This window comes from Acanthisitta chloris, unplaced genomic scaffold (assembly GCF_000695815.1).
Source record: "Acanthisitta chloris isolate BGI_N310 unplaced genomic scaffold, ASM69581v1 scaffold5109, whole genome shotgun sequence".
Lineage (NCBI taxonomy): Eukaryota > Metazoa > Chordata > Aves > Passeriformes > Acanthisittidae > Acanthisitta > Acanthisitta chloris.
This window is the reverse complement of record NW_008689674.1, coordinates 1-12863: the sequence shown is the minus strand read 5'-3', so window position 1 is coordinate 12863 and position 12863 is coordinate 1. Positions and strand designations below refer to the sequence as shown.

Sequence of the window (12863 nt, the reverse complement as noted above, 5' to 3'; positions counted from 1 at the left end):
TAATAAAATATGTGGACAGATGCATTTTAGAATATGTATCCTTTATTGATGTCTAGATTTTCATTAATATGATGTAATGTAACAGAAAGGCCACACATAATGGCTGCAAAATATCAAGACCTTTGGGATAAAGCAATGTGCTGCATGAGAAGCATGTGGAAGTTTGATTCTCAGCATAAATGTATCTTCCATTTGTTTGTAAAAATTTAAGAACTGGGGAAGGGAATTTTACTGGGAACATTCATTAGTGTGTGAGTAAATAAATAAGTAAATGCTGAGAATCTTTGGAGTACAGTATGGAAATTAGAATCTCTATTTGTTTACTATAGAGCATGAAATGAGAGCCTAACTACAAATAGTTCTGCTAAAAAGCATCATTTAGGTCCTCTCGCTTCAAACAGTAACACGGCATTTCTTTGAAAAGACCACTGCGATCTGAGGTGTAATTTCCAATTTCATTTTGTGCACATGATTAAATGCCCTCCTGACTCAGAGCTGTACATACATGACATTATGTGTTGCCTTCCACCTGTGTCCCAGCCCGTCAGTTTCTTGACCTGGGAGACACCTGAGGATTCAGAAGTGTCCTCTGACTCACTGAATGATATCTTAGAACTCCATTCACCAACCAATAACAAAATTCAATGTCTTTCACTTCTTAGTTTCTGAACAGACAAGGATATTAGGCTCAAGCTGCTGTGGCCTTAATGATGCTTAGTTAGGATGCCTCTGTTGGTAACTAACTCTCTTGGTAACTTCTCTGTTGGAGAAGACTTCCCTTTGGTTGAGGAGGATTGAGATAGAGACTGTTTAGTCAAACTTGACATCCACAAGTCCATGAGCCCAGATGGGCTGCACCCATGAGTGTTGAGAGAACTGGCAGACATCATTGCTAGACCACTCTCAATCATCTTAGAAAGGTCATGGCACTCAGGAGTGATACCTGAGTACTCGAAGAAAGCAAATGTCACCCCAGCCTTCAAAAAGGGCACAAAGGAAGACCCAAGGAGCTACAGGACTCAGTCCCTGAAAAGGTCATGGAACAGCTCATTCTGAAGGCCATCTCTAAGCATGTGGAAGAGAAGAAGGTGATCAGGGGTAGTCAGCATGGATTTACCAAAGGGAAATTGTGGTTAACCAACCTGATTGCCTTCTACAATGAGACAACTGGCTGGGTAAATGAGGGGAGAGTAGTAAATGTTGTCTTCCTGGACTTCAGCATGACTTGTAACACTGTCTTCCATTATATCCTAATAGGCAAGCTCGGGAAGTGCAGACTGGATGAGTGAATTGTGAGGTGGATTGAGAACTGTCTGAACAGCAGATCCTAGAGGGTCATGGTCAGTGACACATGGTCTAGTTGCAGGCCTGCCACTAGTGATGTCCCCCAAGGGTTAAGCTGGATCCAGTATAGTTTAATTTATTCTTCAGTGACTTGGATGAAGGGACAGAGTGCCTCCCTAGCAAGTTCGCTGACAACACAAAGCCAGGAGGAGTGACCAGTACTCCAGAGTGCTGTGCAGCCCTTCAGAAGAACCTCAACAGGTTGGAGAGATGGGCAGAGACTTGTCTGAAATTCAACTGGAGAAGCATAATCCCAGGCACCAGTACAGGCTGGGGGCCAGCCTGCTGGAAAGCATCTCTGCAGACAAGATGCTCTGGCAGACAACAAGCTATCCACGAGCCAGCAGTGTGTCCTTGTGGCCAAGAAGGCCAATGGTATCCTAGGGTGCATTAGGAAGAGCATTGCCAGCAGGTTGAGGGAGGTGATCCCAGTGAGGCCACGTGTGGAGTGGCCTGTGTCCAGTTCTGCACTTCTCAGTACAAGAAAGACATGAAGCCCCTGAAGTGGGTCCAGTGGAAGGCAAAAAAGATGATTAAGGGACTGGACCATCTCTCTTATGTAGATAGGCTGGGGAAGGTGGGCCTGTTCAGTCTCAAGAAGAGGGGACTGAGGACCTCATCAATTTATATAAAGTATCTGAAGGGAGAGTGTCAAAAGGATGGAATCAGGCTTCTCTCGTGGTGCCAAGCAATAGGACAAGGGGAAATAGGCAAAAACTGATGCACAGAAAATTCCACTTGTATATGAGGAAGAACTTTATTGTGTGGGTGACTGAGCACTGGAACAGATTGCCCAGAGAGGTTGTGGAGTCTCCCTCACTGGAGATACTCAAAAGTCATCTGGACACATTTCTGAGTAATGTGCTCTAGAAGACCCTGCTGGAGCAGGGAGGTTGTACCAGATGACCCACTGTGGTCCCTTCTAACCTTTCCCATTCTATAATTCTGTGATTCTGTAACTATATGTAATGTAGTGCCTTCTTTCTGTATATTGCTAATACAAACTGCAAGAGCATGTTTGCCTGTCCCTCACACATATCATACTTTCGTGTTTGTATAGTTATGCTGCGCATCTTGACATACATCGTAGAATCATAGAAAGGTTTGCATTGGAAGGACCCTTAAAAATCACCTAGTTGCAAATCCCCTGCCATGGACAGGGACCCCTGCTTGAACACTTCCAGCTTGGATGGGTCATCCACAGCTTCTCTGGGCAACCTGTTAGTGTGTCTCACCACAGGCATAGTGAAGAATTTCTTCCTAATATCTAATCTAAACTTGCTCTTTTTCAGTATAAAGCCATTCTCCCTTGTCCTATCACAACATGCCCTTGTCAAACGTCCCTCTCCAACTCTGTTGTAGGCCCATTTTAGGTACTGGAAGACTGCTAGGTCTCCCTGAAGCCTTCTCATCTCCAGTCTGAACCCCAGCTCTCTCAGCTTTTCCTCATAGGACAGGCGCTCCAGCCCTCTGAACATCTTGTGGCCTCCTCTGGTCTCGCTCCAGCAGGTCCACATCCTTCTTATTTAAGTTATCTTAGCGTATTGGCCTTAAACTTTACATTGTGCATTATATTGTGCATATGGCAGATTGCCTTGCACTATGTCTTGAACTGCTACAACATAATCAGATCAGAAAGAGGAAAAGGAGATAAAATTGTGAATGATGACTTTTCATACTTAGCCTATAAAATACTTTTCAATTATGGAGGTTTGTAAGTTGCTAATGGCCATAAACCCTTTTTATTATAGAAGTCATTTTGATTATTAATTTTCCATTTTGTACTACCTGCTATATTCACCCGTATTATCCACATACCCTCTATATACCTATATATGCATTAAGTGAAAAGATTTGTTCCCTGATTGTTTTTCACAGCTTTCTGTAAAAACATAAGAAAAAATTCTACAGTCTTTTGCGATAAAGTTGGAGGGGCTCTGTGGTGTATCAGTAAATCTTTTATAAGACAGAAGCTTGCACATCTGTCTAAGGGAAAGAATATGTTTCTCGAAGATGTGTTTTATGAATAAATTTGGAACACATAAATAGACAATACAGTGAAATGAAGTTTGTAAAAGACTCGGTAATTTCTGCATTCAGGTTTTGTTATTTTGCATTCATTTTCACTTGAATAGCATAGTATTTAAATAGGCATTTTTCTAGCCACTGGGTTATTCCAACAAATTGTTGTGCATTAGGGACATCATGTTAGCAACAAGGATGAATATATTCGTATCCTTCTTACCCAGGGCATCCTCAAGAAAACAAAAGCAAATGTAACATGAATGTTGAAAGTAATAAGCATTCTTCAGCCTTACAATGCTGTATCTATTTAACATCTCATTTATTCCTATGCCATCAAGTAGTTTTGGTCGCTATCTATAGAATTGCTATTTCCACTGTTTATTAATATGCAGTATGTTCATCAAATGTCTTGCCTTGTTTAATAAGTAATTAAGTGTTCCTATTTTGGCCAAAAAAACCCAATACAATAAAAATCTTAATTGACTTCCTCTCAGGTATTCATGGAATGATCAGGTACCCTGTCTCCAGCTGTTAATTGCACTTAATATTCATGTATACATTCAGCCAACACAATTATGGAAAATGTTGCATATTCTTTAAAAAATACTGATGAAACCAGAGACTATAGGCTGAGGTTTTTTCTAGACATATATTAACAGATTAAAACAGGATTGAAGTGTGAGAGTGATTTAGGCTTTGAGTTGGGGAGATTTTATGCAGCAGAATTGTCCACTAAATATTTAAGAAAACCAACACTCCTTTTCTCAATATTGAGCATATTATACTTGTTCTTTCCTTCCTGGAAGGTGCACTATGGTACATTATTGGTTTTTTTCCCAAATTCATTACACTTTCAATACCATGGCAGCAGTAATACAGCTAAGGTAAAACGAAGCTATACTCCAGTTGATGCTCATGTTTTGCATCATAATTGGCATAATAAAATAGGTATTTTCAAGTGCTGTTGAAGCAGAAAAAGCTCTGTCTCATAATGCATACACCAGTCTAGGAACCGGAAATAGATTTTACCCTGAATTTCAGTTTCTTCCAGGTTTTGGAGCCTTTACCATCACTCCTTTTTGTTACACAGGTTGGTTGCTCCCTTTTGGTTCTGGTTTGGGTTTTCTGTGGCTCTCTGGTCTTTGTTTCTTTTTCTGTTTCTTCTTTATTTCCTCCTCTTTTAAATCCACTTTTTCATAACTGTATGATCTTTTGCTTTTGCAAGCATATTTTCTCTGTTATTCTCTATATCAGTTCATCTGATTCCTTTTGGGCAGATCATCCTCTCTTCTGCATTTTTCTCCAGTACTTCCTCATAGAAGATTCATTGACAGCTCAGACTCAAAATAGGTGTAGAACTGTATGTGTCTTTTCTCCTAAACATTTCCATCCTACTTGCCATCAAGCTCATATAGCAATGCTTAGCCAATCTTCCTCCACAATTTTTTGAAAGCCTGTCGCTTTCTCTCTATACAGACAAATGTCACTTTTCATAAGCTTTTTCACTTTTTACCACTTCTTGCACATCCTCCTTAGCATCCATATTGCCAGTCCATCCAAAACACAGCTGGCAACTGTTCTCATTGGTCAAACCATAGTTATATCTTTTAAGCTCATCTTTAGCTTCAAGATGTTCCACAATATTCTGTCCCAGCCTGTAAATCAGATCAAATGTTTCTTCATCCCAGCCATTTTGCTCTATCAATATACTAAGACTATGTACTCTTAATAATTCCATGACATCCCCTGTGCCTGTCATTACTTCACTATGCTATAAATTATAGATCCTTTTGATTCTTTGTCTACATATACTCTTTTTCCACAGTGCACAAAAATGAAAGTTTCAAAATAAATCACTGGTTCGAGGCATGTCCCAGTTTGTTGCACCTTTTTCTTGTCTTTCTCATGTCTTTGAAGCAAGTTTTTATTTTTTATCTTACATAGTATACTAGTCTATTGCTAGACTCGAGAATTTATCAATCATCTTAGGGGCTGTTGCATGGTTGTAAGTGGATTTAAATAAAGATTAACTGGCTAAAGCTTTGTTTGCACGAACCTTGATGTATGAAAGAGATGCATAGATACCAGAGACTGGAGTATTTTTATTTGGTCTTTATACTCTTTAGAGGTATTCTTCTTGATGGGGTATTTTTGGTCAAGTCACATTTTCAATTACCTAAGTAATGAATCTACTACTACGTCCTTTTGGATGTTTCTCTATTACATTGTCTAATAGATCATATTTTTTTAAAAAGTTGGTAAAGATGTAAAATGCTCTTTAGAAGTCCTAAGGAGTGTCACTACAGTATAATTGACAAGTCCAGTTCCCTGAATATATTATTTTTGTGCTTTTAAAGGTGCCTTTAGCCATTCTCCTCTTCAGGTAAACCAGTCAGCTTATCCATTTGGAATATTTCAAGTGCCTTTTGTGGTATTTTGAAAACTTTTTTTTTGGAATTCAAGGTCTCCCGAGAAGGAACATTTTCTGCATTGCAGGGATCCAGTGAGGGAGAATGAAATACAGGACATCCAGATTAGCTTTGAAGCATATTGGGAAAAAAATCATCCTCTTTGTCTCACTGCAGATCCAGAAGAAAAATATGTTCTGATGAAATTTTTCCAGACTGACATTAACTTAATGCTATTTGAGAATACTTCATTGTTGCCAATTTGCCAGTAGGTACAATGTCTACAACCTGTTAAAACATGAACTTTAGCTGAGAGAACACTGGAGGAACATAGTGAAAACCTGTTTGCTATGCATGTTTATCCATACTCCAAGAAAGATCTCAAGGGTGACATTTCCAACAGTATTGCATGATTAGCCACACCAGGAAGGAGTAAAGTAGCTGAGTGACTGCCATTTCACAGTGCAGTATAAGAGGGCATTCTCTAAGGATTCTTCTGCCTATCAGGAGCTGAGACAGCACCATGAGACTGTGTTGCCACATATGAAAACCCATAATTTGCACATTAGTAGTTCAGAGGTCGCAATAGCAGTTGCATCCAGACTTTTGTTGGTGTTGAGGGCTGAAATGAGGGTACCTGGCCTCAAATAGAGTGGTTATTATATCACTTGGGATGAGGATTTCCATTTTCAACTTGTTGTAATCAATATTCTGTCGCACCGTGAGTCACCTCAGGAAGAAATAACTGCAACCAAGAATTGTGCTGAAATTTCTTACACTGTTACTGCAGTGTGCAAGTTGTGGCTATACCTACTTGTTCCTCTAATGGTAGAAGGAGTAGATAGGGATTTTTAAACACTGCTTAGTACACTGAAAATTTATGGAGAGTTAAACCAAGCCATGCGTGAGCAGAATATGATGATTTCATTTTTTTTAATAGTGAATAGAAGCCAGCAAACAGTAAATACAAAACACCAGAATATATAGGTTATTAAATAGTTGGTTTGGCTTCATTTTGACAGTTAGTATAATGTATTGCTATTTTATTCTTAATTTGAAAAGAACTTAAAGAAATAATGTTTTGATATTGTTTTGAGATGCTTACAGTCTAGGCAGACAACATGGAGATTGAGTAAAACCACACTTGAATCACGAACAAATATGCATTGAAGTCAGAGAAAAGTTTCCTGTTAATTGCACCATGTTTTGTATTTGGCCCAAAGACCAGAAAGTACTCCATTAAAGATCTTTTTTAATGCAGCCCTTTGGCCCTGGAATCATGCAAATGAGTATTTAAGGCATCCTGGGAGGTCCCTGTCCATGAATGTTTTCAGGACTGAAGTTTTAGAGTACAGGTGGCAATACTCATCTTACATTTCATATTGGAAAAATTTTGTGGCTTTTTTTTCCAGCTGATGGAACATGGTAATTTTTCTTGTGTGCTATTAAGATATCCCTATCACTGTGTTGGACATGGGAGAGATTAAGCAATAAAAAGAATCAGAGAATGTTTATGTCAATTATTTTTTCAATAAGAAACAAAGTATGCTAAATGTGCATATGCTGCTAAATCTCTTAGTTTGAATATCTTATGGCTTCTGTTGTATTTTTTAGGCCTTTCTCTGAGATCTGCCCGTTGCACAGCCATACGTATTAGATGACTTTGGGACTTGCTTTACGTCAACGATGAAGGGATTATCTAGCAGCCGTAGTCATCATCATGGGGTTACCTGTGACTCTCCATGTGACAGTCTGCCACACCACCAGGACAGGAAGCCATATTTGTTAAACCCAGTGGACCCCCATCCTGCAGATCACCCTTACTACACTCAAAGGAACTCTTTTCAGGCAGAGTGCATGGTGCCCTACAATGATCAGATTGCCAGCAGCACATTTCCCCGGAGGCATTACAGTTCCCACCATGAACTCAAGGACGAGTGTGCTCTGGTTCCCCATGGAACCACCAGGACAGGAAGCCATATTTGTTAAACCCAGTGGACCCCCATCCTGCAGATCACCCTTACTACACTCAAAGGAACTCTTTTCAGGCAGAGTGCATGGTGCCCTACAATGATCAGATTGCCAGCAGCACATTTCCCCGGAGGCATTACAGTTCCCACCATGAACTCAAGGACGAGTGTGCTCTGGTTCCCCATGGAACTGCCAACAAGAAGCATTCCTGTTTTTTTTTCCCTGCCTCTGAATCGAGATGGCTACCACACTCTGCAGTACAAGCGGACTGCCATGGAGCACCGCAGTGACAGCCCAGGGAGGATCCGGCATCTGGTTCATTCTGTCCAAAAGCTCTTTACCAAGTCCCATTCACTGGAGGGGCCATCCAAGGGGAGTGTCAATGGGGGAAAAGCAAGCCCAGAGGAGTCACAGACGATGAGGTATGGGAAGCGCAGCAAGAGTAAAGAAAGGCGAACAGAAGGTAAGCCCAGATCCAATGCGTCTGGATGGTGGAGTTCAGATGACAACTTGGACAATGATGTTTGCATTTATCATGGTCCCAGTGGGGTCATGACCATGGGAAGATGCCCTGATCGTTCTTCTTCCCAATACTTTATGGAAGCCTATAACACTATTAGTGAACATACTGTGAAGTCATCCAGAAGCAATAATGATGTCAAATGCTCTACCTGTGCAAACCTGCCTGTGAATTTGGACTCCCAGTTAATGAAGAAAAGCTCTTGGTCCTCTACATTAACCGTGAGCAGAGCCCGTGAAGTTTACCAGAAAGCATCAGTTAACATGGACCAGACAGTGGTGAAGGCAGAAACGTGTCAACAGGAACGGTCATGTCAGTACCTCCAGGTATAGTGTGGAGAACTGATTGCTGTTAACTGTGCTCTGCCTTGTCTCAGGTGTTTGTGGGGGATGGAGGTTTGTTCTGATGTCTCAACTTTTCCCGAGGTCACTGAACACCAAACAAGGGGTAATGCTGCTGAAGTTGAAAATAAATCAGTTTTGGTTTTGGTTTTTTTTTTCCAGCATTCAGTGTTTGACATAAATAGTTCATGCTAGAACAGGATTTCTTTTTCATGTGGGAAAAATAAGACCTTTCTGTGTACTTTTTGAGTTTATAAGGCTGACACAGTAGGGGTATAGGGAATTTGATGCTGTAGTGCTTGCATTTAGCATTACAATTTCAATTAACTGAATGTTACCAGGATACAAATTCTTTGGTTTCTGTAATTTCAAGATTTGCCTTCATTTACTGCTTGTTATTTTATGAAAGCTTTTGAGACCTTTTGAGAATCTTTGGGGTACCTTAATATTTTCTCCATCAGAAAAACAACCTACTTTTATTTTTGCCATAGAATATAAATTCTCATAAAACAGTTATTGTAATGTGTCCAGATTTGTTTATCGGGCTATTCCTCTTTTTCATGGCTTTGAGTCAAAAATAAAAAATCAAAAGGTTGAAATTATTGCTTGTTCTGATTATACATTTTAGGAGTACATCACCTACTCCCTCACAAGCTGTTTGCAGTTAATACAGCGTCACTATTTTTCCCCAGTATTGTATCTTTAAATGTCAAGAATCAGATGTCTCCTCTTGGAGCTATCATACTGCCGGTGAATGTTTGTGGCAGGAACATGGATCAGAAAATATTAAAACTGTTTCATTCTTAGGAGAGCTGTGGATAGCTTTTATGCACTTTAAACGAAGCACTTATGGCACATCTAAGTGTGTGTGTAAGATGGAACAACGTTGCACAGAGAAGAGAGAAGACCATGAGGAAAAAAGAGGTTTGCTAAGATGATTTGGTTTCATTTTAAAGTAGTGGGACTATTTGTATAGAAACTGTAGCGAGTTCTCTTATATGGGTGCTTTAATGAGACTGTCAGCTTTCACATTCTGTTGTTTAAGTCAGTATGCAGAGAAAGCGTAGGACTGAGGTATCCCCATTTAAAATTTGATCTCAAAAGGTTTTATGAAGTGGTATGCAGAATAATTCTGAATGCCAGCCGCTGGGATTCTAAGTTTTAAATTAAAGGAATGGATCTGTGTATTTTCTATTAATTGTTAGGAGAGTGGGGTGGGGGGTGAGGGGGGCAATACAAATTCTCAATGTGTTTACAGCTCTGCGTATGGGCTGGGGAGGGAGAGGGTTTCTAAATAGCCTCAGGTTGCAGCCTTTTGAGTTTGTGTTTTTTTGATTGTCTCTTTTGTCTGAATTTTGTGAGTGAGAAGAAATCATAACTTTAGGCTTGATTGTTGTTGTTACTTTGGACCCTGAGATATGTTTTGTTGATGTTTTTGTTTACTCCTTTAGTCTTTATCTCAGGTTAGATAAAATAGCTGACAATTCAGTATGTGACCAGATGGCTAGAAAAGAGCAAAAAACTGTGCCAGCATCAGCTTTAAATGAACACCTCCATAGGGACTTTTAGATAATGTTTAACTGACAGGAATAGACTCTTGAAGTGGAATTAGAGGACATTATCTGTGTCTGTATGAAAATATGTCCAACAATTGTCAAGGGCAAGAATAACTAAATTCTCACTTAGAATAACTGAATTCTCACTGTTTCCCATCCTCACTGGTAGTTTTATTTTGGCTTTCATTTAATTTTGTTCCATTTTTTTTAACTGTATGCTATTGTAAAAGCAAGGGAAATGTAACTGGTTTGAAATTATTCTTTTTTAAAAAGGAAAATCTTAACCAAGCATCTGTTAACATTGGAAGTAATATTCAAACAGAGTACAGTAGATTTAAGGAAGCAGGTCAGGATTATTCTTCTCTCTTGGCAGCTTGAAAGGATGACAAATTTATATAGGTATTTAAAAAGTCAGTCTACTTTGAATGTATCCCATTGCTTTTCTCTTCACTATATCACTTATCTTTTTACACTACAAGCCCTTTGGGGCTTGGACTTTGTTCCTTTTTGTGTTTCTGCAGTGCCCAGCACAATGGGGCACAGAACCTAATTGAGGCCTTTTGGCTGTCCTGCAATATAAATATATATTAACAGCAGTAGAGTACTACTCCATTAGTGGGTTGCAGAGTTATTCTGTCTATCTGTTATTTTCCTGGTGACCTTCTCATCATTGTAGCAAAAGTCTGGTGTCCTATGTTAGAACAATTAGAAATGCACAAAATCAGAAGAAAGCTTTAGATTCATGATAACACTGGGTAACTCTGAGAATTTCATTTCATTATTGTGATGCTCCTTTGTTGCTTTTTTTAACTCATTAAATGTTAAATAGATGCTTTTACCAGCTCACTTGTAATTTAAGTTGCCTATGGTCCAGGACACAAACTCTCAGGACATAACTTTCTGATCCTTCAGAGAGGCAACTATTTGTTCATGCAAGCTCTTCTTGTGATACTATCTGAATTCAATGAAGGAGTGATTTTTTTGACTCAAGATACTCAGGATAATTTTCTTTATCCTGATAGATCTAAGTATATCAGAGATCACAAGTGACACTGGCTTCACATTTGCTTGTAAGGTCTTATCACAATAGTATCTGCATAAATTCTCAGTGTAAAGACATAGAAATCACAATTATCTTGCTTGCTGTGATATTTTCCACATATCCATTCTGTGGAGGAAGTTGGCAGTAGTTTGTATTACAGATGGGCTTATTTATCATAATTTGGAATTTGGATAGAGTGCAGAGTTCTCCTGGATTGCACTGGTCTTTACCCCAGCAGGCTCCTCTTCCAGCCCTGGTGCTGAGGTGCAGTGTCCATCCTGGGAGATCTAGGAGAGGCTTGGGTCAACACTGTGCATCTTCGGAAACAGATAAAAGCTCCCAGTGTAGTCTAAAGGCTGTCAATAAATCTTTTCCTCTTACCTGCATTTTGCGAATGGAATTGCATTTTCATCTTCTATTTCTCCTTTCAAGAGTAAAAAGCTGGATAGTAGAAAGAATAAGGTCCTTTTTCTGAGCTGATTCTTACTTCAGCAAAGTGCTTCTCTTTGATCCGGGTTTACAGTTGGACTAATTTGAAGGAAGATGAGAAGGAAGTGTTCATGTTTTCTCAAAATTCTTCTTCAAAATTCTTTCACTCCCTTGGAAGAGTAATATTTAAAGCAGTGGACAGCCTCTACTTCTCTGGCAGCTTCTCCTCTGGAAAAATTAAAATTGAGTGAACTATCAATGATAAAATGTAAGCAGCAGTTCTTTTCTGCGAACAATAGGATTTAAATACATAGGTAGATATATTTGACACTTATTTTTTATGAATTCATGACTGTTGGAGCTAATAGAGTATCTAATACACTGCAGAGTTTGTCTCTGATTATGGTTTTGCCATTCAGTGTTCCCTGTAATCATTATTCCCATTGTCCTTGGTCCATTCATTAAGAGACTGAGAAAAATACAAAGGACGACATTTTTCGTATTAATCCTCTTTTCTTCTTATATGGGTCAGTCATACGTTTTCTTTTGGTCCCATTTGATGAGGCTGAATTCAGTTGTGTCAGACACTTGGAGCTGAGGATGGAAATTTTACTTCTGAAAACTGAAGTGCAGTAGGTGGGGACAACAGTGTAGTCATCCGAGTTCCACATTTGCATTGCTTGTCATGTGGTGGGAGACTGTGAGAAATACTATAAAAAAATCTAAGCCAAGTTTCTCGGTGTAATAAGAGTTTTCTGGTGGTGAAGGGTTCTGATTCGAACTGCACTCAATTTCCTGTGTGAAGGTTGTCTGTAATGTGCATTATTGTATAATGTGTAGTGTTAAGAAGCTCATAATCTAAGTGACTTGTTTTCCAGTCTCAGGACAAGGCAATTCCAGAGTTTCTTAGGCAATCCTGCTCAATCCCATCCTCTTTCTGTTGCCAGCGTCCATGGATGGCCAAATAGACAGCATTGACCTAGGTCAGGGTGCTAATAAGGACCAGTAAGTGTAATGTGATTTGTTAACATGGTATGTTAAATTACAAAGTGTTTATTCAAAGAGCAATTTATGGTAGATCCATTATACTGGACTTATCTAAGTAAATCTGTCCTCATTTTCAGTTTATCTCTACATTTTCCTCATTTATGGTGTTTGTGTTTCAGACGCAACTACCATATTCCAGTTAATCTTCCAGTATATGCTTGTGTATATATATATATATAT

General features: G+C 39.2%; 1 protein-coding gene across 1 annotated transcript; it reads left to right on the top strand.

Annotated features, from left to right (window-relative positions):
• The first annotated feature begins 7463 nt into the window (after positions 1 to 7463).
• LOC103808697 (disks large-associated protein 1-like) lies at positions 7464 to 8600 on the top strand. The gene is given in 2 exon segments (XM_009081500.1): positions 7464 to 7771; positions 7952 to 8600. Coding segments are annotated over 2 exon segments (957 nt in total).
• The last annotated feature ends 4263 nt before the right edge of the window (positions 8601 to 12863 follow it).